The sequence below is a fragment of the Hippocampus guttulatus genome, chromosome 11 (assembly GCF_054856545.1).
Source record: "Hippocampus guttulatus isolate MCC_2025c chromosome 11, RoL_Hgut_1.0, whole genome shotgun sequence".
In the NCBI taxonomy this organism is placed as follows: domain Eukaryota; kingdom Metazoa; phylum Chordata; class Actinopteri; order Syngnathiformes; family Syngnathidae; genus Hippocampus; species Hippocampus guttulatus.
The window spans coordinates 21,286,071-21,313,071 of record NC_141271.1 but is presented as its reverse complement, the minus strand read 5'-3'; the positions used below and the strand labels follow the sequence as shown (position 1 = coordinate 21,313,071).

At 48.3% G+C, this 27,001-nt stretch overlaps 1 protein-coding gene across 5 annotated transcripts; it reads right to left on the bottom strand.

Moving 5' to 3' along the window:
* Positions 1 to 5,006: 5,006 nt before the first annotated feature.
* Positions 5,007 to 25,420, bottom strand: pcbp3 (poly(rC) binding protein 3). Of its 5 annotated transcripts, none has more exons than XM_086123727.1 (14): positions 25,007 to 25,404; positions 15,134 to 15,278; positions 14,676 to 14,843; positions 13,011 to 13,034; positions 12,903 to 12,935; positions 11,640 to 11,756; positions 11,429 to 11,560; positions 11,043 to 11,171; positions 10,559 to 10,633; positions 9,848 to 9,889; positions 8,601 to 8,676; positions 7,379 to 7,431; positions 6,748 to 6,917; positions 5,007 to 6,120 (listed from the first exon to the last, which is right to left on the bottom strand). In XM_086123727.1, the coding sequence occupies exons 3-14, from the start codon at positions 14,748 to 14,750 to the stop codon at positions 6,084 to 6,086; spliced, it is 963 nt and encodes a 320-aa protein (XP_085979853.1). In that variant the 5' UTR covers positions 14,751 to 14,843; positions 15,134 to 15,278; positions 25,007 to 25,404; the 3' UTR covers positions 5,007 to 6,083. The 5 variants fall into 5 exon arrangements, 4 of the variants coding, with proteins under 4 accessions (XP_085979853.1, XP_085979852.1, XP_085979851.1 ...); XM_086123726.1 differs by having other exon boundaries at positions 8,601 to 8,679; positions 25,007 to 25,402; XM_086123725.1 differs by having other exon boundaries at positions 12,903 to 13,034; positions 25,007 to 25,408.
* Between the last annotated feature and the right edge of the window lie 1,581 nt (positions 25,421 to 27,001).

Genomic DNA, 27,001 nt, shown 5'->3' with positions numbered 1-27,001 from the left:
AATCCCATTAGAAACACCCCCCCCCCCCCCCCCCCCAAAAAAAAAGATCTGCGTCTCTATAGATGGGAAACAAACGAAAGAAGAAAACGATGGTGAATTCAGCATTGTGTCCAAATGATTGCTGTGATGCAACGCGATGGGCTTTTTCCATTGATTCATCAAGGCACTTAGCATCTGGACATTTTTTTTTTTTCCCCTTTAGGAATGAATGAGATACTCGCGTCTACTCACGTCGAACGAGGCTGTCCAAGAAGTTCGACAGATCACACGCGGAAAGAGGCGGGGAGGAGCTCGTCTTCGGATGGGGAAACAAAACGAGATTGGCAAAAGTGCAGCTGACTCAGAAATAGAAAGTAAAAAGCCGGTGTGTGATATACCGTAAGTTGTTCCTCCTGTCTGGTGAAGATGAGCAGCGTGCCGCTCGGGGGGGGGGGAGGAGGAGGAGGTGCCGAACGTCTCACCGGCGCGCGTCCGCATCTGGATGGAGGGAGCGTGTCCTCCCTCCCTCCCTCACCCAACGTGCTCTCTCCCACGTGGCCCCCGCTGCCAGCGCCCCTCCTCGGGGGCTCGGCGCCCAATGAACGGATCGCATATGGACGCCTGCGCGGGAATCAACAAACAATCAATCTGTCCCCGATTGAGGCGAATGCAGACGCGTGAGCTCGCTTCGGTGTCCATCCGTCCGTCCATTTTCAACAGCGTTGACCCCGAAGAGGCGAAGCAGTTGACGAGGAGCTGGGGGGGGGCGGGGGGGGGCACAAGTTGGCTTTGCGACGTTGTCCGCCGCATGCGCCGAATGCGCGGATCTGCTGGACGAATTGAGAAAGTCTCATTTGGCAGCCTGGTGACGAAGTGCTGCCGCCACGAGCGAAAATACAATCGAGTCATGAATCGCGCTCCTTTTATGGGGCCGCCGTACGGTGAGCGCGATTCGTTTGTGGTCTGGACGCAGAGGGCCCAACAGCTCCTCAGAGTTTGTCAATACTTTGATGGTTGCAAGTCGCTTTTTGAAAAAAAAAAAACACTCATGCTAAATTGGCAACACCGAATAGCCCTCATGTCGCCGAAATGTGGCACAAAATGGTTACAAAAGCCATATACTTGGAGGTCGATTCTTTATCCTTATCTTATTTGGACACCCGGGAGGTCTTCAAAAAATAAAAATAAAAACACGCTGCAATATGTCAAGAATGAGCTGTCCTGAGATGTCATCAAGTTGATCCTTCCGTCTCATTGAAATCGATTGACCGAGTCAAGACGGCGCCCTCTCGAACTCGGCACGCAGACTATTGATTCATCTAATCACATTTCTTGTCGGATCAATGTTGAGGATCAATAATGTATACCCGGCAGGTACGCGCCAAAACGCCTGGACGCACTTTCACATTCGGATTTCATCACTACATTTTCCGTCCACTTCGACTCGGCGGCCGTTAACGTTTGCCGTCCGTCGCTTCGCGAACACGTGACGTGGCCGTCACGGGGGGTGGATAAGGTGCACGCAAAATACGGTACTCATTCGTGGGTTTCATATCAGTCTACAAACGCGCAAAGCCTCACGAATAGAAAAAAAAATCCCAAATGAATTTTCTCTCAGGGTAAAAATGGCCAAGATTGTTTTATCTGACGGCAGAACACGCGCGGGGGAAGTCGGCGCTTCGCGTGGCGAGGCGCGGTGGGCAAAGATAGAAGAGAGCCAAGGTCGGACAAGTGGCGCGCATCTGTTGCAGGAACGTTATACGAAATACTTCACGTTTGCTGCCAACGACATCGTGCGACCTCGGGCGTCAGCGGCGTGGGCCAAACTCTCTTCAGTCCGTTTCAAGGCAACGAACAAAAGGGCCCAAGGTTGCATCTTGGATGCCGGTCAGCAGCGAGCGCGTGGCCGCCTTCATTTATTGACATTCATTCAGTGGCTTGTTGGACCGGAGCGGTGCGGAGGGATTCTTTTATACTCGCGCCTCCTCCACGACCGTCGCCTTTCTGCGGCTCGTACTTTGAAATGAGCTGGCGTCATTCCGCGCGTGTCACGTAATTAACTTCCTCGCCGAGCGCCTGAACGCCCCCAATTTGTTTCGATTAATGCTCCGTTTGAGAACACACTCGACTGGTCCCCACAGGGACGACGAACAACGGCACCAAACTGATAAACACATTCATCCAACTCAAGAGTGGGGAGTCAGGGGGGGCGGGGGGTGCTCAGCCACTGATGAATGACCGGCCGACTGCATCAACATGTTGGCGCGTCGATGTCCACCGAAGGGGGCGGCACCGTGAACGGGGAGGGTTAGCGTGCGGACTCCGCAGCTCTTGAGAATGCATACCTGTCAACTTTTCGGAGCGCCAACCTGTAAAAACTACCAAAAAAAATCCTTATAAAGAGCAAAAAATCCTTATAACATACCAAAGCATTTTATATGTCAAAATAACGGCAGAAAAAAAAAACCATTAAATTTTTAATGATATTTATTGTAGATCTCCATAATACACGTGATTTACTGGAAAGTTACCGGAAATGAAAGCATTCGAGTAGACTAGCACCATTCTGGGCAAAAGCAAACGGAACTACCTGTTAAGGGAAAAAAAACCAAAAAAACCCCCCGGAAATTTTCAGAATCCGTATGATTTGTGCGATACGGCCATATACGTAAGGTTCACCACAAAATCCGTATGAACTATGGCTAAACCGTATGAGTTGACAGGTATGAGAATGCCGGCTTGGCTTGGCATCGCTTCTCGGGAGTCGATTGTTTTCTCTCTGCGCTCTCTCGAGGCTTGATTGACATTGGGGGATTATCAGCGCATTAAGTGGAAGAGTACGCAGCAGTCCCGAGTCCCCCTCTGGCATAGCGGGACTTTTTCACAGTGTAGCTGGACTTCACATGAGCCGACCGCACCTTGCCTATTTCTATTTCTCTCTTTGCTTTTTGTTCTACTCCTTCGACTGCTTCAGTCATTCTGGTACCTCAAATAAATAAGAGAGGAAAATGAATGCATGCAATCTCCCCAAGCGACGCAAACATTTGTCGCGGCATTTTTTGAAAACATTCGTACGAAATGCTCCCCGGCAGCCGAAAGGGGCCAGCTGTTTCCCGGCGCGGATCCAAAGAAAGAATGGACGCGTTCCCTCCTGTGTATCGATGCACAGCTGCGCCGCGCGCAACTACAAATAGCCGCCGATGTCCCGATAGCCGCAAGCCGTCGACCACCGTAGATGGCACTCAATCCGCATCCATCACTTTTTTTTTTTTTCCCGTAGCGCTGGGCAGCTGGAGCCCAAGTCAGCTGACTTGGGATGGACGGGAGGTCACCCGGGGATTGGTCACCGTGCGGCCAATCGCGGACGGCCACACGATTTGAATCGCATAAGCTCGCGATCGTCAACTTGACAACTCGGGAGAAGCGTCCAGAGCAAAAGTGAAAAAAAAATGATTTCATTCGTTCCAATCGATGGACAGCTCTGGATCTTATTTCCCGGATGTTTGTATTTGGCATGTCACAGAAGCGATCCACACATCAAAGGCGGCGTCATACTTCCCGGTTCTCCTTGACCTGAAAACGATGCCAGTGATTCATCTCTGTAATGAGGCGCAAAAATCAAATTAGGCCGCCCTAATAAAGCCTAAAAATGTCCGCCTAAAAAAAATATACTCATGTGTAGACAGAAACCGACAAGGAGCAAAATGCTGTTCATGGAGGAACATTGCTTCCCCCGCAAACATGAATAATTGAGCCATTCGGACACGATTTGCTTTGTTGAGACACAAGTAAGGTTCATACTTTTTCCACCAAAATGCAGCGGTTATCTAGCCGAGTGCTAACGTCCATTAATTACCGGTAATACTTCACGCGTTTTGCTCACAAAAGGCAACATTTAACAATTCCAATTTTTTTTTTTGGGGGGGGGGGCTGAAAACAGAGCGATTCAACTATATATGGTGACAAAAGGCTGTTTTGTCGACAGAAATGTAGCGTGCAACAAGTAATGATTAAAACCCACTTACAGGTAACACAGAGGTGATTATGTGGCCGTAAAAGTGACGCATCGAGGAAAGCAAAAGCTGCCCACAAAAAGTGACATCGTTAGCCGGGAAAGAAAGACTTGCTCACACATTTGCTCGCCCATAAATTCAGAAATTTATTTTCAGAAATAATCATCTATTTGGAACGCGCGTATGTATTGTTAACCACAAGTCTTATTTCAACTGAGCGTTCTGAGCGTTCTTGCTGAAAATGGCGATTTTCTTCATGCTCGGGTTTGGTTCTCATTCAAAGCAGGTCAAATTGAGGCAAGCGGAACCTTTTCCTTTGCCAGATTTGCCCCGCGTCACCAAAATGCGGAATTTCTCCACGAAAAAGCCGTCGTTTGGCGTCGGGTGGGAGGTCCTCTTCTGTAGGTTTCGCACAAGTTATCCTGACATGCAAAATGGCTGCGGAGCGTCCTTTTGGTTGTGCGCTTCAACTGCGGCTCTGACATCCAAACTTGATTCGATTGCGCGTCCTCTTCCGTCATGCGGCGCTTTGTGACTAAATGCAATCAGGGAGCCCGGCAGTACGCGCGCGGCTGCGTGCAATTCAACGAGAGCGCCGGGCAAGGTGACCCGCGCGATGTTCATTTTGCAACGCCCGCTAAGGCTTCCAGAGTCGCCGCTTGAAGCATTTTCAAAAAGTGCCGGATGATTGAAAATTTGAGCCCGGAAGAGGTGAGGCAAACAGGAGATAAATAGCTTTCCTTTTTTTTTTTTTTTCGCAGAAGGACGGTTATTTATTTCTTCATTTATTTCAGCGTTCGGTGCCATTGAGGACGATTGGCCTCGGGTGCATACGGAAGCTTTTTCTGTCACGTTTGGACGTCCCTGTGATGTGGAATTACTTTGACAAAGATGTCAGCCGTACAATATCTGTCCTGTTTTTTTTTTACTTTTTTTGTGGGTGTACATCTGAAAGGCGCCCCTTGAATCACTTCCGTGTTGCGCAAACATCACAAGGACATAAGAGGAACAGCAAAGGATCTGAAACTTTATTTTCTTTTTACGAAACAATCCACCGTCAACCTCAATACAAAGACCTTCACGTTGACTCAAACACGGTCGCTTGGGTCGTGCTCGCTTTGACCGAACGCGTCCCGGCTAACGTGACAAAAGCAGGGCGGGTGTTGCATATACGTCAACGCGCGGGCAAAGGCAACGGAGATCTCCGATATGGATTCCAATACCAAGACCTCCTGCGTAACATTTCGCCACATCCTCGTCTGTCAGATGTTCGATGGCAATCGGGCACTTGGACCCGCCGTGTCAATCCAGCCTCGGGGATTTCGAAAAAGCAATCAAGGGGCATCCACTGGGGTGCAAAAAACAAAAAAAAGGCCAATCGAAACGCTTGCTACAGTCTTGCATAGAAGTCTGGCGTCACCTGCGGTTGAAAATCGGCGAATGGCTTGTCAAATACGAACACCTGAAAATGTACAAAAAACGTCTTTCCATCTCTTGACAGCGGATGGAATTCTTTCAATGTTGGAACGTACACGGCCCTGTTTTGTTTTTTTTGTTTTTTCTGTCACATCAGCAACACGACTCGGTGTTGTTTTGTGTTCTTGGCTGAACAAAATGGCTCCTGTTGACGTGCGCTGCGATTTCTGTCTGCGCTGCGGCATTTTGTCGGTGTCGCGAAACCCTCCCGTTGTGTCGCGAGGCAAAGCGACCTCTTCAAAAAGTGCACAGCTAGAACACAATAACCATTCAATATAAAAAAAAAAAAATCTGCAGCTACACACTATCAAATCATTTTTGAATGCAAATCCAGAAAGGAAAAGACCCAATAAAAGCTCTCAAACTGCAAATGGCTCTTTGTGCACGTCAAGTGAACGGAAAGAAGAAAAAAGGTGAAGTCCAAGGCAAAAGGGATCATGGCCGTGAATCTTCTCATCCTCAAGTCGCGATAGAAAGAAAAGATGAGTCGAGTCGAGTGGCATCGACGGCAAACGTTGACATCACTCACTGGAAATATCAAGACGAGCTAATACAGAGGAGCCGATCGACAAGTGCATCTCAAGGTGAGTCACGGGATGGCAAGATGGGTCGAAATTAGAGTGCGGCCATTCCGGTGACTTCCGATGTCAACCTAGAAGAGTACAAGAGAAATTGAAGAAAAGAAAACAGAAAACAAGTGTGACGGAAGAAAAAAGGTGTGCATTGGAGGAGAAAATAATGACACAGCAGCTCGTCCGGTGCTTCCTTCGCCGCCCCCCCCACCCCTGTCGTATTCATTTCTCAAGAGAGCAATCATGTCACTGGGTCAAATTGACCCGGAGTCATTTGGATTATCCAAAGGCGTCAAGGCGCATTTTTGTCGCGGTTTCCCTCGGAGGGCCGTCGTGACTTGGAACCCGTTTCCACTTGCGATCGCCTGATCTGCGATCTGATCACTTTTGCACGACAAGTTTTGAAAACAGAAGCCAGTTCATTGTTTGCTCAACTGTCTTTCGGGTTATTTTAACATTTTATTGGTCACGCCAAGAAAAAAGAAAATCGCAGCCTCTCGGATGTCAGCGTTGACAACCCCCCCCCCCCCCCCTCCCCTGATATCTTTGAACTGAAATATGCGATCCCTTGAAACATTGTCATTGTGTGACAAATCAAATGACGTCATCGCGTGAGACGTTTTTATTTTGCTTGATTAGGTTCCAAAAAGAATCACTCGGTGTCTTTGGGGTTTGTTCAAACGGGCCTGAGCGAGTGTCGCAGTTACCTGGCGTTGATGAGATACTGGGCCAGGCTGATGTTTGCCGGCGTCCCGCTGATGGTGATCTGGCGCTCGGACGAGCCTTCCGTGGCATTTGCGATTTTGATCTGAGCCCCTGACATCTGTCGGATCTCGTTGATTTTGGTTCCTTGACGCCCGATGATGCAGCCTATGAGCTGGAACGACAGCGGGCGGGAGAAATTGAAAATACTTTCTTCCATTTTAGGCTCCGTGGCTGATTTCTGAAGACATCACAGGAACGAGACTCAAGTGACGGTATGAAAAATGCTCACTTTAGTCTAATTTGTTCTCATTTTGGGGCCTGAATGAGACGGGATGCTAAGTGCAGAGCCGGATCTATGCCGTGAGATAGAGGGCCGGTGGCCACCCCAAAAACTCCCAAAAAAATCCTCAACGATTTGCCTTAACGCCTTGAACAGAAAGCTGATGAAATTAACTGGACAATACAAACAATTTAGAAATGCTCTCGAGACGGACGTTAGCGTGTTTCTAAAAGTGTTCCTTTCATCCTTCCGTTTTTCTGTAGGAGGCTCTCAAACTAAAAAGTTTGCACACCCCTGCCGTAAGTGCAAAAGGAACACCCGTGGATTAGCGAATACATTTGAAGCTTGCTCACATCATTAGGAATGGTGAGCTCATGGGTGCTGGCTGCTGGACTGGCATCCAAACCTGAAGCGATCAAACACAACAACAACAAAAATACAAGAAATGCTTGAAAATGTCAACTTCCCGTTTGGATTTCCAGGCATTACTGAACATTTGGATAACATGCTTGTAGCCTGACGAATAACGAAGGTCACGTTGCTCAGGCCGCAAACCCGGGAAGGAAGTTGCTCCTGGCCTGCAACTTGCTTGCTTGATGATGTCGACGTTCTCGCTTCACTTGCTGAAAGCCTGAATGGAGGCTGGCGGCGTTTGCTTAATTTGCCATCATATGACCGTATGATGGCAAATTAAGCAAATTACGCAAACGCGAGATGAAAACTTTTTCATCTCAAACTATTTGGTTCTCTGGAGTGCCTGCAAGCATTCGGTGTGAAATGAAACAAGCCCCTTTTCGTTTTCTACTTCCTAAAATGCGACTGTGAGCCAACGTTTCAAAGTGACGCCCAATCATGATTGAGCACATCAAACTGCCATCCCGGCACATGGGCAAGTATTTGTCGCTCTCACGCTCTTGTGTGGCCACCTCTGCAACATCTTGGATGCACATACCTCGGGTCAAAAGGCGTCTTTTCGCCAGTGCGTATCAGTGTGAGGTCCTCGCGGATGAAAAACAATTTTTTTTGGCGCCATGTGTGCGGCAGCGTGTTAGGGTGCCGTCGACAAATTTGCTCAATGTCGCGACGGTCAACGTTTGACGGAAAATTCAACCATCAGGGCAATCAGAAAACATTTGTACGTGATCAAATGGGTCTGAACACAGCAGCAGCTCCAGCAAGCGCTACAAGACCGCCGTTGCACGCTGTTTAGCTATTCATCACAAAGCACCGGCCGTTTAGGCACGTGTCATTTTGTATGCATTATGCCTCACTTTTGAACCCTAAGTGATTCCAGTATGCGATTAAACCCTCATCCTATATGGCAAACGAAAGACGCTCAAGTGTTTTCAAGGACGGACGGACGCGTCGCCTTTGCCGACGACGCGGCGATATGAAGCGTCCGCGTTGCGTTTCGCAGGCCAAATAGCTTTGTTCTCTGGAAACCAAAAAAAAAAAGAAAGTGCAGAGAGCAAGTCGCGCTGAAATGAAAAGGGAAGGAGAAAAGGTGGGAGGTGAGAGAAGGGGAAGGATGAGGCCAGAGCCGGCCACGTGGACGAGGGTCTCGTGGGTACGTACCGGGGAAAGCGGGGGTGGTCTGTCCGAGAGGGGTAAAGGGGGTTTGCTGCATAGCCAGCTGGTGGAGCTTGGTCAGCTGCTGAAGGGTTAGGAGGGAAAGTACAACTAACAGGTTACTCTTTACACCAAGAGAATGTAGTCAACTCAAGAAGAAGAGATGGTGAGGATAGGTGGGAACACAACCAAGATGGTGGGGGGCGGGGGGGGGGGGGAGGAAATAAACATGAGGAGGACAGAGAGAAGAGGAGGCTGCTTTTGGCTACGGAGCTCGCAACAACCCATTGATTTCTGATTTGCGTGATAACTGCACTCAGTGTATACATGTTAATCCATGACAAAAAAAAAAACAGGAACGGTCGTTCATTATTGGAATAAGAGCTCCACGCACGGGTTCGGGTTATCGTTCTGGTGCGGCAGTGGGAGGGCATGCGTGTCACGTCTTGGCGGGAAGAGAAAAGATGTAAATAAGATCATATTTGATCAGAATTAAGTTGGTTTAGGATTGACTATTTCATAGTGGATGGAGAAAAAAAAAGTCTGAATAAGACCTCTTGTATTTGTTGATCGTTTGACTTCTTAGTAATGTAAGAGCATCTCATTTGATAGTAGATCTTTGGCGTATTTCTCATCTGTAAAATAAATTTGAGTTGCAGTGAGTGGACTCCGAACACTTGAGCCTTGGAAGACTTTTGTCTTTTTACCAAAACACACACATCCGGGTATCCTTTTTTTTTTGTTGCATTTTGTTGCCTGCGAGGACGAGAGAACTTCATAAAGGCAAGAAAAGTAAGCGGCGTGTGCGGAGTTGTCTTTCCTGGTTCGCTCGCCGCAGATAATCTACGTGTCGTGAGGACAGCACGGTGTGCTTTCAATTCAGATTCTCCCTCCTGACAGACTTTTAAGGGGCAAAGACGATGTCAAGTCTGCTCTTGAGCGATTGAACCTTCAAGCGCATCTATCAGCGCCGAACTCAGGATCAGTCAACCTAACGCTCGCTTGCGAGCTCTTGAGATGGACTGGCGACAAGGATAAGATGATGGCGGATTAGGACCGGGCCGCGATATGATACGATGGAAAGGAAGGGCTTGCACTCGCACATTTGTTATCTGAGAGGATCGAATGAGGTCTTCAACTGACTTTCAAGAATGTCAGAGGTGAGGTGTCACTTTTTTCTTTTTTTTGATCCCACATCCTCAATCTTTCGGATTATTTCACGATTTTATTCTAGGAAGAGAATCAAAACTCACATCTGGGTGTGGAATGGCATACTGTCCCTGAATGGTGTAGGCCTGTGGGGAAGAGTGAAAAGAGATGTCGTTAATTGAGGCCGTGGGAAAAAGAAGACATGCAAGTGAATCGGAAATGCATTGTAACGTTAGCAACGACTGATTTCTTTTTTCGTGTGTTTGTATTTTGCATACGTATGTATTACATCCCAGTCTAAGAACCACTGAACTGGACTACGGGCTCTTGGAACCTTTGCGTTTATTGATATTATTCAAAATGTTGCCCGTACTTGAAGGGGTCCCAAAGGAAACCAGCAACATTTTCAACAACCGAGATGAAATTCGGCCGACAGGCCCGTCACAACAGGACACCCGAATAAAGTCTCAAGGAGCCAACCGTGCAGAAACTTTAACAGGACGTCAGCCATTTTTGGTTTGCAGCAGCAATTTGGGGCAAATTGCAGGGCAGAGGCAATTGGTCCAAATCCTCCCCGATCTGAAACACGGATCCAAACCGACACTTTGTTTTGTTTTGGTCGCCTTTGCCAACAAATGGCCGAGAACGTCCTGATCAGTTTGAGGACTGACCCTTCCAAATGAGGTCGAAGGGTCCCGTTTATTGCTCCTTGCAGCTGCAATCGTTTTTGCTGTGTGTTTTCGTTCGGTGCCGGCACGTAAAACTAAAATAGTTTTATGGTCTCGGGATGAAACAATCCATTTCAACGAGCTTACCTGGCCCCCTGAAAAAATGACAGGGGTGGAAGCAGGCTTCGGGCGATAAGGAATCGTGGCACCTTTGGGCGGCGACTAGAGGAGAGCGAGAACCACAGTGAGAGGTTTGACCAAATCTCCAAGTGAGAGGAAAGTTTTACGTGCGCGTATCACATCAAAGCATCCCTAAAATCTTTCCCGGGTTTGAACGGCCGCAAAACGAGCGTCCGACTCTCAATCACCCCTGGGAACGACATCACGCTACTGCAGTGGCCGAACGCGGCGCCCTGCGCAAGAGGACGGTCGGGTTCGGCCGCATCCCGACTGCGGGCTTACTAAGTGACGCGGCCAAGATGCGAGTGAAGTGCGACCCCTTTTAATGAGCGGCCAATCCAAAATTTCCATCTTAGAAGGTGTCGCAAAAGTAACGGCCATTACTGGACATTGCAAATTTCTCCATTGTGAGACTTTAAAGGTTTTCTTTTCTTCTCTTCTCTTCTCTTACCTCCAGCATGACGACACATATCTGTTTGACACACTGGATGATGGCTTCCGGGGTCCCGGAGATTGTCACGGCGCGCTCTGTGGAGTTGGGGAGCATGTCCCCCGCCACCTGAACTTGAGCCCCTGTGGACTAGAGATGCCAGAGGGCCTTTTTAATGTTGACAAACACCACACAAAAGGTCCGTTGCCGAACTCCATCTCACGGCAAGGAAAAAGAAATGCGCCGTGGCGATTTATTGTCGCTAGCTGACCGACGGCAAAGTGCTCCCAAGTCATTTTGATCAAATCTTGCTCATGCTGTTCTGCTTTGAGAGTGGGGGGGGGGGGGGGGTTCGGATTTCTGCTACTTCCTAATAAGTGTCATATTGCACAGAAAGATTCTCCCACCTCTCTCATTTCTTTGATTTTGGAACCTCCTTTTCCGATGAGGGAGCCGCACTGGCTGGCTGGCACGACGAGCCGTAAGGTGACCGGAGGCTTGCTGGTGGCCGGGCTGTTGCTCATGGAATTGATGATATCCTGGAAAACAACAATCGACATTTTCACACCTGATCGACAGCGGGTGTCAAGCGTCTTGTTTGAGCCACGACACACTTACCTCCTCAAATTTGTAGGCAATCATGGCAAAAGCCTTGAAGATCGTGTCCGTTGGTCCGGAGATGGTGACGATCCTCTCCGGGCAGTTGCCTTCGGAGATGTTGATTCGCGCGCCACTCTGGAAAAAACAGCGCGTTGCATCATGCCGCTTCCATCCATCAAGCGCAGCGGCACTGATAAAACGGTCAGACGTATCATCCCAAAAATGAATGAGGAGCTCTGAGACGTCAGGTGGGGCGGGGTCATTTCAAGATTTGAAAAGAAATCAAAGCATCTTCAAAAGAACTCTAAAATGAGCCGGTGAAGGGATGCCAGAGTAGGATTGATGTGAGCGACGGCGTTGTGGACCAACTGGACAAGCTTGATGGAGGATTGGTTGACTCCAAAGTCAATTGCATGGGATGTGATGAAGGCATGAAGGACTGTTTCAAATTGCTCTTGAGAGAGGAGAGGCTTGACTTGAGCCAGCTGCCTGAGTTGAAAGGGGCTGGATTTAACAACGGCACCATGAAATACAGCCACCTAGTGATTATGCTAATACCTTGTTCACATTAAGCTAAACTAAAACACTTTATTATTATTTTTTTACACACACAATTAACGCACAACATTCTAATGGGCTTTATACCGCTCCGGTTTGTGCTGCATGTGCAATAAACAGTGGACTGTGCTGTTCTCGCTGTGCTGGGCTTGGCCTCTATGGGGCAGTGTCGTGCACACATGCAGATCAATGGAACGCAAACACACACATTCGTGAAAAGACCAGAAGAAGAAAATCGTCATTGGACTGCATTCATGTCGCTTGTTTTTCAAGAGTTGGAAACATATCCGCGTGGAAAACTTTGCTTTCTGAAGTCATTGGAGTAACACAAAAAAGTTAAAAGTAAATAAATAAAAATCCAAAAATGGGATTCATTCAAATGTAATGGCAAAATGTCATTTTAGTCAGCGGGGGCAAGGCGCCTGATGTTATTTTTCCCCATTTTCATGGTACTTTAATTGCATTTTTTAAATTGAATCCATTAAATTTGCACTCTGATCGGTGTGCAGGACGCTTTGCTGAATTAAAAAAAACATATTTTACAGTTAATCTTAGTGGGCATTTATACATTTTATATCCCAGAGGTGCAGATGACAGTCATTTGGTACAATGGCCCCTAAAACATTTGCGCACGACTGCATGAGGAGAACAATTAGTGAATACATTTTGTCCATGACTAAATGGCGAGAAATGGAAATGTGACACCAAACTCCCCAAACTCACCTCTTCGCGCATTTTTTTCACCGTTTCTCCTTTCTGGTTGAAATAAAGCAACAAAGTCATGATCTGCATCAAAGGTCCAGGATGTATGGAGGGCGTGAAGGAACGTACCTTTCCAATTATGCTTCCTACTTCCTAAAATAAAATAAAAAAAACACACAAAACTGTTAAAAAGTGTTTCACTACAAACGTGTCAGTACAAATGGATTTTGAAGCTTTGCCGCAGTGGTCGCACGGGGGACGCTGAGGTCCACCGGCCATTTGCACGCAATTACTCTCCATGAGCTCTGGGTGCCGCGGTGGGGAAAGGCGGAGAAGCGGAGAAGCGTCTCTGGCTGCGTGTCAACATACCAACCAACGCCTTGCGAAGTGGATTTCCAGTCTCACTTGAAAGCCGCAGGCCACCACGCTCCCCGAGTCAATATTAATATTCATAAATTAGCCATCAGGCTCCTTTTAAAGTTGCCAAACTACAAGTCCTTGAGTTTCCTTTTTTTTTTCAAAACGATTGAGGATTGCCAAAGTTGGTTTCAGTGTAAGGTTCAGTTGACGCATAGAATGTGAGAGTTCATGTTTGTCTGCCTGGATGTGATTGGCAGGGGCTCGACCTGCTGCTACGGTCACGAGCTCCTCGTGACCTTGCACGGGAGGAGCGAGAAATGGAGAGATAGAAAGATGGCTTGACGGCTCAACGGAGGGATGTCAGCACAACCGACCTCAGCTCTTGGCCAAAACCCGCAGCGGAATGCAGAGCACGCTTCCGACCCGGCGCGTTTGACAAACGAGCAATTCCACTCAGATTGACTCTTCTATTTGAACTGTTATCACTTTGGAAGGCGAAAGAGACAGCCGCGCTCGCTGAAAGACTGAGCTTAGTCCAATGACAATTTGTCGGAAGATGATCGAGTAACATCCTCAACGTGATCCGCTGGACTCGACGGCGCAGCAGGGGCGGAAGGACCAATATTTTTGCTCATCCATCAGCTTCAGCCGGACGAGCATTAGCGGAATTTACTCTGGGCCACTGGGTCAGTTCATTAACGGGACGGTTGAAAAAAAATAAAAATAAAAAAAAATAAAGAGTTTTTCATCCGCGAGGACCTCACACTGATACGCACTGGCAAAAACATCATTAAAAAAAATCCCCCGAAACGCTTCTCTCAATCTGGCAATTTCCAAGTACATGTTTGCGTAAAATAGACTATAAATTATTTTTAACATAAATCCCAAAGATGGCATTTATACAGCCCAAAAAAATGTCCTTTTGGGGTGGGGGGGGGCTCTTAATTTCCATCTTCTATCTTTAATCTGGAATGGAAAGTGATTAGCGTGTTTTTTTGGGGGGGGGGGGGCTAATAATGAAGGGCAAATCCTGCTTTTAGTCGAATACACGAGAAGTGACTCTAGTCTGTCTGCTCAAGAACAAGACGCCAAGGCGGAGGCATTTTACCCCCGACCGTCACCTTTGACCTCCGTGCGCGGCCGCCTGCCGCTTCTTTCTTTCCTCTGTTGCCCACCCGTCAGCGTCAGCGTGTGGTATGCATATCGAGCACCTCGTTTGCATGAAGGAAGCTGAACGGTCTGACCTCACGGTAAAGACAAGAAACTCCACGGTAAACCCTCAAATGCAAAATTGACGACACAAACAAGAGGCCGGCCACGGCCGATGAAAGCGTTTTCACTTGTAGTAGCAGCGCTTCATCCACCCATCAAATAGCGAGAAGATCTGCAATGTGGCGGGCGCCGACGAAAGTCCTATTCAGGGTGTTTGCTTACTTTTCCGTGCATGAGGAGGCGGATGGTGAGCGTGACGTTGAGGCCGCCCTCCGACTGGACTTGGTTGGACTCCATGGCGAGACCGGATGACGATGCTGGAATCGGGGCGAGGGCAGGAGAGGAGGGGGGAGGCTCCTCAAAAGGAAATGGAATACGCCGGCTAGCCACCTGCCAAACATCACACGGGGGACAAATGTTTAGGAAGCAAATTAGCTCACTTTCGCATCCTCTCCGACAATTGAAAGTTTTGATGGACGGGGCCAGTGGAAATCCTTCACAGATAATGACTTCCCTTTTGTATTCTCGCGACAGATTTTCATTTATTCGTACGTATTTTCTCTTCCTTTATTTATAGGCCTTGGACCGAAAAGCTCAAACTCAACAGGACGGCCGCGTGCGCCGTGTTGCGCGTGGTCGCTTTGCTGCACAAAAGATCTCAAAGCAACGCCGCTACTCACCGGATGTTCTGAAGGTGGTGTTTTCCGAGGTCATAAAGGGCAGCAGAGGAGAGGCGACCGGATGTCACTCTGACAACGACTGGTCCATCCGCCGGCGGTCTTCTTCTTCTCAAGTCGACGAGCAGCCCATGTTGACGCCCGTCACCTGAAAACACACAGCGATCCTCGTAGACGAGTGCGCTCGCAGCCCGCCGCGTCCAATTCCAAACGTTTTGCTTTGCTCGACTTTCATTGTTTTTCCCTCGCTATCTGCGGCATTGAAATGAATTTGCGAGCAATTGCTCCTGTTCTTGGGCAGATTTAATGGATGACCCATGTGGATTTTAGGATTCTGCAGATTAGGCCTTTCAGAACATCACCCCCCATATGAACTCCGCAGATCAATACACCCAGCGCTCTCGGGCCTTTTTTTCCTTGACCACATGAAGAAAAGGGAACCTTCAGCTGCTCTCCCTCCTACAATTGGTGCCCTTGTCCGATCCGCCTTCTTTCATTTTAGGCAGCTGGCAAAAGGCAAGGCCTTCCTTTTTCTCAAGAGCACTTTGCAATTTATGCCTTCGTCTCAGCGCCATCTGCCGCCCACTTTGAAGCTACACGTACGGTAGTGTCGAATCTCCACATTGCACGGCTGCTGCGGCATCCTCTCAACACGGAAGGAAGCCTTTTGCATTTTGCGGCGGCAGCTTGCTGCCCTCTTTTGGCCTTTTAACAAAAACGCAACTTTGACTTTTTTTTTCCCTCATCGTGACGTAATCATGTCATACTGTGTATTCTAGCCCCTTTTACCGAGAAAAAAAAAATGAACAATATAAATGACCCCAAAGACCATCTATAGGATAACTTGACTTGGAAAACATGCAGGGCAGCGGCCCTCCAGGACCTGACTTTGACACCTTTGATGTATTGTATTGTATGTTAATTTTCACGTGATGTTCTTTCCTCTGAAAGAGCAATAAAAAGTATTTTTGACCTCGGGGCTTATTTGATAATCCAAATGTGGAATAAACAGGAAAAGATTCCCAAAATATTGTTCATGTATTGCTATTATGTTCATTGTCTACAGAGGGAAAAAATGTTAGATTTTTTTTAAATCAAATGGGTCAATTTGACCCGCAACATAATCCCGGTGTCAAGTCAGAAATAAGCATTGAAGTGCCTTTCTCCTGGTCCACTGTGACCTTTTTCCTCCAAAACCAGAAGACAGTAGGCGAGAATAATCTTTGCCCCCCTGCCCCCCCCCTTTAAATAATCCTCAGAAGCAGCAATCTGATTTGCCCTCAGCTTTAGCGCTGCAGCAGAGGAGTGGTTTGCATGCGGAGGTCCCTCTGGGCCAAAAAAGTCTCTTATCACGCAGCGGGAAAGTCAATGGAAAGGGCCCCCGCTGCGGTGCCATCACAGTTTGAATATTTAATGATGAAAAAGGCTAATGCTCCTTCTCCTTAGCGTGGCTCTTATGCTCTCATTAAATCTCCTGACAGTATCTTCACCTCAGATTTCGTCTCCTTGAAGCTCTTGCGCCCTTCACTCACACCCCCCCCAATCCAAATACACACATTCTCGTGAAAAGCGCAAAACTTGCAATGCAAGGTCGTTACCGGATCCCAGTTAGCTGATAATTAGCCTGCTTCTTCACTGCCTCTCAAAGGTCAGTCTCGGTACTGTGACACACAGTACAAGAAAACCCGGTGTGTGACGATTCCTTTGTCATCATCTGTGGGGTTCTCACATGAATTTTTTTTGAAATGGATTGACCCCAAATTGAATTATTTTTTTGTCCTATCACGACATGGACCATCGCTCTATCACACTTCATTTTACGGGTTAAGTGCATCGTACTTATATTGCGCGCATTGTTTGAAAAGAGTGTAAAGTAAATAGAATGTCACAAATTTGTGATCATTTGATCAATGGCTGATTTCGCGGATTGCATCGGGCATCTTGAACGCAACCCCCACGATGAAAGAGGGATTGCTGTATTTAGCAAAAAATGGATTCACGCCGCGCAGAAGAATGCCTGCCACGCGAGACAGGCAAATATGTGCGCACACAGCAGTACATTCACACCAAGCAAAAGCTGAGAGCGGGCAAGCAAACGGGCAAAAAAGGTGCTTGTCGTCTACCAACCGCATCCCAAAGAAGCCACGCAGCAGTTCACGGCCATTTTCCGCTCACAAAGGCCACTCGCGGGAGCTTAGCCGGAGTCATCAAGCCGAGCGAATGGCGCCCGCTCGAATTCTAACCCTGGGCGCAGCACGGAGGGCATCGCTCAAGTCGGGCTCGTGGCCTAAGAGTCTGTCTGCTTTGAAGTCAGTGGGAGTGAAGAGATTGATTGCGCACAAGATGACTGGGCCTTGTCGCTGATGATGAGGCATTAGTCATGCTGGATTTAATATGCATCAGCTTTCCACATTGCTGGCTTTGAAGGACTTTTTTTTTTTTTTTTGCTTTCCAAGTCACAACCGCCTCCCAAGTCAACTCGAAATTCAATAAACGACGATAAAGGCCTGACCTAGACAACGTTCAACCTGCAGCGGATTTTTTTTTTTTTTAATCTATGGAACCTACCCTCAATGTATATTGCAGCTCGCCACATACTCTGTCGCAGACCAAGATTCTCCTAGATGGCGCCAAAGTTCTCTCTAAGAAGAAGTACTCGTTGGTACTGCTTGGCCATGAGACCAAAGTCTCTGTATGTCCTCCGTTTTTAACACTGATTCTCCTTTCTGTGACCCTTTGATTAGCGCCATGCATCTACGCCGGTCGGGGCTGCGCCTGCGCTCGTGTGTCTTTCGCGTCAGCGTAGCTGCGACAAAGCAATTGGCCAGGCTTCAACCGTGGATGGAATTGCCAGTTATATATCTTGATGCCGGACACATTTATGCCCGGGAGAGGCTGCCTCGTTGTGCCGGCTCATCGCAGCTAGCGGCTAACGCTCAAGAGCGAGCGGGCGTCCGGGATTGCGCTTCGGCTGCGCGCGCGCCTGCTGAGAAATCGTCGTACACGGTAGCCGGGGATTGTTTCGCTCATTTGGACACGTCCTTTTTCGACCAGATACGTCCTTAGGTGAGAAGCTTGCAGAATGTTTCCCAAATTGCTCGTAATATGTTCACATCCGACGTTCTGTTGGCTCGCATGGAGCAAGTCAAAGGAGGTATCACGGTCACCGAGTTACCCGAAGCCGGGGTTAATGCGAGCAATGAGCTATTTTACGGCGTCTTCTGCCAATGACATCATGATAGAGGTGAGCCCATAAGCTCTTTTTTGGGGGGGGGGGGGGGCGGAGGCGGTTGGGTCTTAAGTGCGGTGCAAAGATCATGCTCCTGCACCACATGATGACCTCTAACTGCAAACTATCGCCTAAATAATTATCCCTCATGGTCGACCGTTTACAAAGAATTGCAATATTTCTTTGAAGTGTCATAGCACAGAACTGCTTTTATTGTCCATAAAGGGCAAAAAATCCCAAGGAATTAATATAAACTATATATGTATGGATAGCACAGATGCCGCTGAACATTTTGAGTGATTGAAAATAAAAAAAAACACATGCTGGAATAATGCAATATACACAATTTTCAAAAATTGTAAAACGCGTAGGTTCGGTTTAGTTTTTTTCGAAGGGCATAAGGGTTTTAAAGATACGCAAGGTAGGGGTTGTTGAAAAAAAAATCCTCATAATATCAAGAAAATCAAAAGTTGGCTATTTTCACAGACATGACGCGTGCAAAGATCCGCACAGCAACCGACACTTGCATGAAGTGCTGCAACCGCAAGTGAAAATGCTCTCCTTGCCTTCTATGGTTACTTGGATTTTTTGTTTCGACCGCCGTATCTCCTTGCGCCCGGAAAAGCTGCTTACATTTTTCAGCCCGGTTGCCTGGGTGACGTACTGTACTCCGCTGCGGGATGAACAGTTGCTTATTTTAAGGAGACCCCCCCCCCACCCCCCACCCCCCCCGCGCCGCCACCAACGGTTCTGGCAAGCGTATGAAGTTGACTCAGAATTTTGATCTTTGTGCTAATGTGACGAAAGCATGAACAGAGACGTTTGTAAGATAACCTGCGGACTGTTTCCAATTGATAACATTTCTCCCTTTGAGCGTTAATGTACCGCAAATGTGTTGGGAAAAAAAGAAAATGGCACAAAGTCATGATGGGTTTCAGTGTGCATGTGCGTGCGTGTGTCAGGGGAAACCTAATATCCCCTTTCGACTAAGCAGCATTTGACATCCTCACACCTTCAGTAAAGAGACGACTCGGCTTTGAAGTCTCAGTCTTAAAACCCCTTAATCCCAAAGACGGGGGGGGGGGGGGGGGGAGACATGAGCAACCTCCAACATGCAAATGTTTTATTTTGACAGGATGGACTCAGGTTATAGACGTGGCTGTCCAAACCACGGCCCGTGGACCATTTGTGGCCGGCCATCCATTTTTCTGCAACCCAACCAAAAAACCCCCCAAAAGATTTCTGTCGGCGGCCCTCAAACAAAAGTTTGGACACCCGTGTTATAGCCCTTTGCGACTTTTGGGGCGGCATGGCTCAGTGGTAGAGTGGTCGTTTCACCAGATCGAAGTGGCCGCGAGCAAGGGCGTCATCGGTAGGCGAATGACCTAACAGTGCTGAAGCGCGTTGAGTACCCGAGGTAGGAAAGCAAGTGATGGAAATTTACTCCATTTTATTTTGTCAAGTTATATTTTGGTTATGTTTCCATCTGCTTTTTGTCTCAATGCATGAAAAACAACGTTGACATTAGCATGTTGGCTTCGCCCTCGGCAAGAGTTCTCGTTTCTCGCGCGGCCACTGTCCAAAATTGATCGGCCACCCCTGGCCTTCGATCCCCGCACGGTTCTGCCTTAACTCACGACACATTTGATAAAGTGGACAATGGCACCGTGTAGAAAAGCAAAATTCCAGGGTCGGGCGCAAAGCTGCAGCGTTGCACGGCAAGGTCCCGTGCAATACCTCGCTGGCAGCTCTGACACACTTTCTGCCTCTTCAATTAATCATGTGCAACGGCTGGTGGCTAAAAAAAAAAAAAAAAAAAAAGCTTCTATTTTGCCAAGTACAACAGAAGAGATCACAGCAAGCAGGTGGAGAAAAACCATGCAAGAAAACAAGAAAACGGTACGACGAGAAGTCTGCATGATTTTCGGCCAATCCCGTCATTCAAACAGCGCTCCTAATCGCACAAGATTTCTTAAACGCACCCCAGAGCCACGTCTCTGAAATTTTTTAGTGATTGATGAATTAGACGACGCACACGGGGGGGGGGGGGGGGGGGCTAATGGGATTTTAAGCTCCCCTTCGCTGACTACACAGCAGAGGGGGCTCCGAGCGCGAGCGTTTTTCTCGAGCCTCCCCAAGTACACATGCGGCTTTTTATGACGTCTGCTTAAGCACACGCGGCTGCACTCTTGCTGACTTGGCGGCTAAAAATAAGAGGGCGATTTTTTTTTTCTTTCGGTTCAGCGATTCATGACGTGTCTTTGGCCGGTGAGATGCGACGACGATCAGGAAAAATATAGAAACGTGTGTATCTTGCCAGTCCATGACAACAAAATAGCAGCGCTAAAATAATGCTGTGATGCGGACTTTGTGTAGGTCCGTCGCGGTGAAAAAGGAACCGAGCCATGCAAACTGAAGAGAGCAGTGACGCCATCAAGCGTTCGGCGACGCATACGGTTTGACTAAATTCTAAACCGGGACGTCGCAGAGATACGTGAAAAGGTGGAGCGACGTCACTGTTGCACGAGAGCCAGCCTCGTTCCTGCCTGGACAAAGAAAGCGGCCGTCGCGTGCGCCGCTGCACCGTGCGAGCGGCCAGAACGGCCGGCTTTGTGGCTCGCATTCTCGGGGACCTGCTGGGGCCAATCTGTTGTTCGGGCGCCGCTCGCCTCCATAGCCTGGCCGGCGTGCTGTGAGGACTCCCAAACACATGGACAAAGGAAGGGGGGCGGCTTGAAAATCAACCGCAAATGATGAGCATTTACCACAACGAACGTTTCGACTGTTTGGTGAGTGGCTGACGTGTCGGGTGCGCTTCCACGAGATGGCAGAGGGCCTCATTAAACTGTGTTTTGGGGTTTTGCTGGGGCTGCCCGTCTTTGCCCGGAACCAGAACTAAACACGCGGGGGACTTTTCGACACGACCGGGTTTCGTTTGCCGCATTCGAGAGGACACGTTTCTATCACACGAGTGCGACTTAAGGCGTCGTACGCCTTGTGGTTGTCAGGATATCTGGAGAGACCCGAACAGGAACGGACTTTACAAATCAAGGTTTTGACAAAAATATCGAGTTACACAAAAAAAAAAAAAAAATGCCGCAAGGCCATCGAAAAGTACAACTCATGACGCGGGTTTCCAATAGACCAGGATAAAACTGGAGGAACCAAAAACGCTTGCGAGAGGCAAGAAATAGATCAATGGAAATAGCTCGTCTCAAAAGGACAAGAGGACCCAAAACACGGAATCGAGGATAATAATAGAAACTAAAACACCACTCACATGAGGGGGGAGAAAACCCCACTACAAAACGTGACAAGAAAGCTACGGAGCAAAAAACATGGAGCCTCTCGAGAATTGCACTTGGGAACAAAGTTGTCGTGAGCAAGGCGAATTATCCGTCACCGGGTTGCCGGTTTGTCGGTCCTTAAGTAGTGAGCCGATCATGATGCAAGACAGGTGCGCCTCTGGAGGGAACGCTCACCGAGCTGCAACTCAGAAACAAAACAAACAGAACATGACGGTGGTTTCGGACAACGGCACTCTGGCTACTGTTCTGAAAGTCCATCAAAGAAGTCGAACGCAAGGCTGGGCGGATTACGTCGAAATTAAGCCTCGGACGGCACCGTCTGAATCACTGTGTCACTGATCCCCGTCTCTGCTTCGCCAGACAACAGGTTTGCCTTGTGCGAGCTGTCACCGGGCCCGCCGCTCTTTGAAAGACGGAATGAACGAGAAAGCGAGAGGAACGGCGAGGAAACGGAGATGGCGCTCATCACTCGAGCGCCGTGGCTTAGCCTAAGAGGCTTGAAGAATCAGTATGTTAAGCTGGCAGGGTGTACGCGCGCTCACCCACCGCGCGCTTACAAACTCCCGGACGCTTTTTAATCAAGTGAAAATGCAGAGAGGCAGCGGCGGGTGCCAAGAGCCGACATTTTCAATATCTATTTTTTTTTTTTCTGACATCATCAGACATGATTTCACTGTCAGCAGCTAACAGACACACGCACGCGCGTCATTCCCAGTTTTGTTACGAGCGAATCATCGCTTTTGGCTCCTGGATTTTTTGGGGACGACTCAGATGAACAATTTGTATGATTAACAATATGCCTGCTGTTGCGGGGGGGGGGGGGGGTTACTCCTGCCTGCTCATCAATTTAAAAGCAAGTCTTAAATCTCACGTTTCAAGCAAGTCCCAACCGGTGTTGATTTTGACAATAAATTACACATTTTCTTTCGCTATAGTGTTTAGACCACAATTAATTAAAGTTTTAGTCATAAATCAGTCGCCTGATTGTATTTTAGTGTTAGTCCAATTTCAGTCAACGCAACTCATCATCAACACAGTCGATGTTTTCCCTCAGCATACCTTGAAATTCATACAGAAAGTTAGAACAGCTATTTGAAAGTGTCGTTGAACACTCAAGACCCACACTTAACACTGCGTCTTTACCTGAATCTGTTTCGAGGAGAAATGTTGGAACGACAATATGATGCTACTTTAAAATTAGCGATTCGTTTTCAACTAAATATACAGTAAACGAGCATAATTACCTTGGATTAATTTCAACGAAGGTAACCGTGTTGGAGCCTTAACACTGGTCAGTTTGGCCGTTGGCGGAATAAAAATAGTAAACGTGCACACTCAATTTGTGGAGTGCGGCGTTGGACTGGAGGCCGTAATATGCGTCAGTGATTCTGCCGCGGAACACACTTGTGCAGCTCTTTGATCTCGTCTTGGAAGCAACAATAACATTGACTTGTCACTTTACCGCTGGAGTCTTTTCCACGCGCCAGCGTGTATTAGCGCGTATAAAAATAGCACTCGCACAGGGGTCAACCGGCTGCCCTATTTATGAGCACACTTAACCAGCCCAGGGAAGCAATAGGGGGGGTGGGGTGGGGGGGGGGGGAGATTCAACCTTGTCCAGTTTCAACCACTTCTTTCTCCTCTTTGGCCAACATGTGCACCTTCGTAGGACACTTCAACACAGTCGCAATGGCCGGGGATTGATCCACCAACCTCTGGTTTGGGAGACAACTACGCTAGTCTTTGTGCAAAATTTTCACCGAACATAGTCATAGAATCCATGTAAATACACTGCATTTGTGTAAAGAAGCGCAAAATAATTGTCACTATTGTTTGCGGGGAAGTGGGGGTGCAGGCCGAGGTCGACTTTCATTTCACACGCTGACAACACACGTGTGCATATGTGATCTGTTTTCATTCATTTTGTTCCGGTCAGTTCCTTCCAACATCAAATCACATCGCATCTGCTCTCGTTGTGCAGTGCGCGCGTGGCACAAATTGAAAAGACAGTGCAAAACTGTCTCAATGTGGCAAACCACACTCGTTGCCTGCGCTTACACACACACACACACGTATAAATGTAATGGTGGATTTCGAGTGCACCAAAATGCACAAGCACCAGAGTGCAAATGTGTCAACTCAACATCTCCTTTTGGTGGAGATTTTGGGTACATTCTTCAAAGCTTAGTTGTGTTACGCAAGTGCATTCGAGAATCTGTCAAATAGCAGCTGCTGATTATGGTTCGAAAATCAGAGCCGCTATGTAAAAAAAAAAAGACCTTTGGATAATTTAGAGCCCTCGGTTCACCTGAAATGACGTTCGGTAAAAGAAGATGCCGGCAGTTTACCATACGGTCGACCCTGCTTACTTTCGAAACGTGTCAGGGAGTGCTGGGTTTGGAACTCACCAACGAGACTGGATGCTGCTTATATTCCCAAAGGATATTTCCACAGATGGGGTTTTTGTTTCAAATTTGGTAGAGGAGGGGGGGGGGGGGTGATACAGCATGTCTACTTTCGTACTAAAAAAAAAATCCTTTTGCCGAGTTGTTGACATGTGGTGAGCTCCAAATGTTTGACAGAATGGCGTTCAAGCTCTGTGCCGGCAAGGCGGTATTGATGTCTCAACCACTTTAGCAGAATCTATCTCGCTAACACACACACACACACACACACACACATTTCCTGGTAAAGTACAGGATGTGCGGATGGAGGACTAAGCAGTTTTCCCCTCTGCGATTGCCAGGAATGCTTGATGGGCCGTGCCGACTTCCCTTTCCCGTGATTCAATCAAGCTCGTCAATGTCTTGTTAAGTCATCGCACTTGCTGCAATGTCATGCTTTCTCCACTCAGTGGATGTGCTTCTGTCCTGAGCCCGGCATTTGGGGAGGAAGTGACCGCTGGGTCGGGGGGGGGGGGGGGGGGGGGTAAAGCATGCATGGGGAGGAGGGGGGGGCGGCGGGGGCTGGCCTGTCAGCATCTATAAATAGCCTTCACCAACTACCTCTGAAGCATAACAAATCCATTTTCTTGCGGAAAGAACACGCCGTCTTTGTTCACCTGCGTTCCCGGATAAGAATCAAAGACGGACTGCTTTGCCCGGAAGCGACCAGATCAGACAAACGGATTGCAAAGTAGAGAAAGAAGTGGCGAAAGAAAAAAATCGCCCGCAACCCGCTCTCGGTTTTGGAAAGCAACACCGGTACTAGAGGCACAATTCGAAATGGAGGCACCGAGTTGAGGCCAGACGGCAAAGGCAACTCGGTGAAACTTCATTCAACCGCTTTGGGGACGGAAAGATTGAAAAAGAGTTGTTGGAATAAAAAGCAGGATCTTACCTTGCCCAAAGTGTCACTTTGTGGGAAAGAAGTGAGGAGAGTCAAAGGGTCCTGGGGCGGTCCAGGCGATAGGAGGGGTGGGAGGGGGACGCGGGGGGGGGGGGGGGGGTCGCCGGTCTGGCCTCGAAGCGGCTCCGCGCTAGGGGAAGAAGGATGGGGTAGACGGAGGGGGGAGAAGACGCGGCGGTCGCTTCTCTTTCCTCTTCTCTCTTTCTCTCCCTCTTGCGCTTGATCTCCGCGCTCAGAGTCGCTCACATCACGGGCGCCGAAAAGATTCTTTACATTTACGCACGCGGCCACGGGGAGGGAGGATGGGGCGAGCTCCGCCTCCCTCTCACCTCCAGGGCAGCCAATGGGAGCGGGCGCAGAGTTGTCCCTCACGTAGCCAATGAGAGCGGGCGATAGCTCGCTCGCATCCAGACGGGAAGCCGTCGGCATGATGGACGGGGTCACGCGCGGTTCCCCTTCAAGCATCGATCACCGAGCGTAATCATTTTGAACAACGGTTCTCAAAGTGGGGTCCTCGGTGGTCCGTGGGTCCACAAAGTGCTTTGCAATACAATTACTATTGTATTCGATTAGGATTCTTTTGTTTTCAGAAATGCAAACCAAAATACTAACTGCGCCTTCATTTGGCTTTGTGCCCATGAAAAGCTCCGATTCGATTGCGACGGATCATCGAATAAATCCGAATTCTGAAAAAGCCAAGTTAGGGATCTTCACTTTTTTATGAGCTAAAGGCATCGTTTCATCAAACGCGGTCCCGTTTGGTGTTCAAATGACTTTTGTCACTCCAGCACAATGCGAGTGAAAGCAAGTCCTTCTCTTGCGCAAACCTGGATGGAACGCATGTCGAGGTTTTTTTCATTCTTACCGAGATCATCATTGGTTAGAACATGAATTGGTTTCACCAAAAACAAAAAAAAGCAGAGAGAACGAGTTATTTATTTATCTCTGGTTGTATCTATTTATTTGTTTGTTTGGATGAATCGTTCCACTAGCTACTGCGACACATACCGTTTGTGCCATACAGTCTGCTTTGTGCATTTTGACTGACCAAAAAAAAATGTCAGAGAGCTTTTATTTTAAGGTTGAATAGTAAATAGAAAGAAGTTTGCCTCAGGTTCTTTTTGCTGCGCGTACAGCACTTTGGAGAACAAAGAAACCTGGAAAGTCAAGTCAGCTTGATTGTCAAATATGCTGTACGTGCAACATAAAGCAAAGATGACATTTCTTTCCACAGGAGAGAGAGCGGAGCCGCTGCGGGTACCCGCGCCGCCGGAAAGCTTCCAAACTCACGAGCGGTCAATGATAGCTTGCTATTAAGAGCAACGCAAACGGTCAATATTCTCAGCAGGGGACTGCGGAAGCCTTTCGTGCAGTTTGGCTTCAATATCTTCTTCTGTGTCGAAAGCTCTGGGGGGGGGGGGGGGGGTTCCCACTAATTGGCCCCGATACTTGTACGCAAAGCGTGAAAAAGCAAAGCGCGCATGGCAGAGCTAGCCCCCCCCCCCCCCCGCCGGCCTCTCGTTTAGCAAAGTGCTGCCAAGAGACGTCGCGGAGGCACAAGCGTGACGTTTAACAACCGAACGTCGTAACGCGGCGGCGGAAGGGTCAGAGAGCTTCCCTGTCATTTCCGGCGGCGCGGTTTTTACAGCGCGAGGCTGATACGCGCCCCATTCGCGTGCGAGTGCCACAGCCAGAGTCATAAAAAATTCATGGCAAGATAGAGGCAGACGTCACATCCAATATGTTGCCGGCCGCACTGATGAGCGCGGCTAGTGAGCCGTGGAAGGTTAAGGAGACGCTTCCGGATTAGGCGTCGCGGGGACCCGATCTATTTTCCTTCCTTTACAAAGACTGAGCGACACTGTTTCACGAGTCTCGAATAACAGCTAAGACAAGTGACCACCCCTCTAAAAAAAAAAAAAACAAAGCAAGCTTATTATTATGATTTTCCACATGTAAAAAAAAAGAAAACGTCATTACCAGCAA

Bases quoted from the DNA above. Each gene is read 5' to 3' on its own strand.
- pcbp3 (XM_086123724.1), bottom strand. From the start codon at position 14,750: ATGGAGTCCAACCAAGTCCAGTCGGAGGGCGGCCTCAACGTCACGCTC. The intron at 11,757-12,902 runs GTGAGTTTGGGG...TGTTTTTTCCAG, and splicing joins TGAAAAAAATGCGCGAAGAG to AGTGGCGCGCGAATCAACAT. The intron at 7,432-8,600 runs GTACGTACCCAC...TGATCGCTTCAG, and splicing joins GACCACCCCCGCTTTCCCCG to GTTTGGATGCCAGTCCAGCA.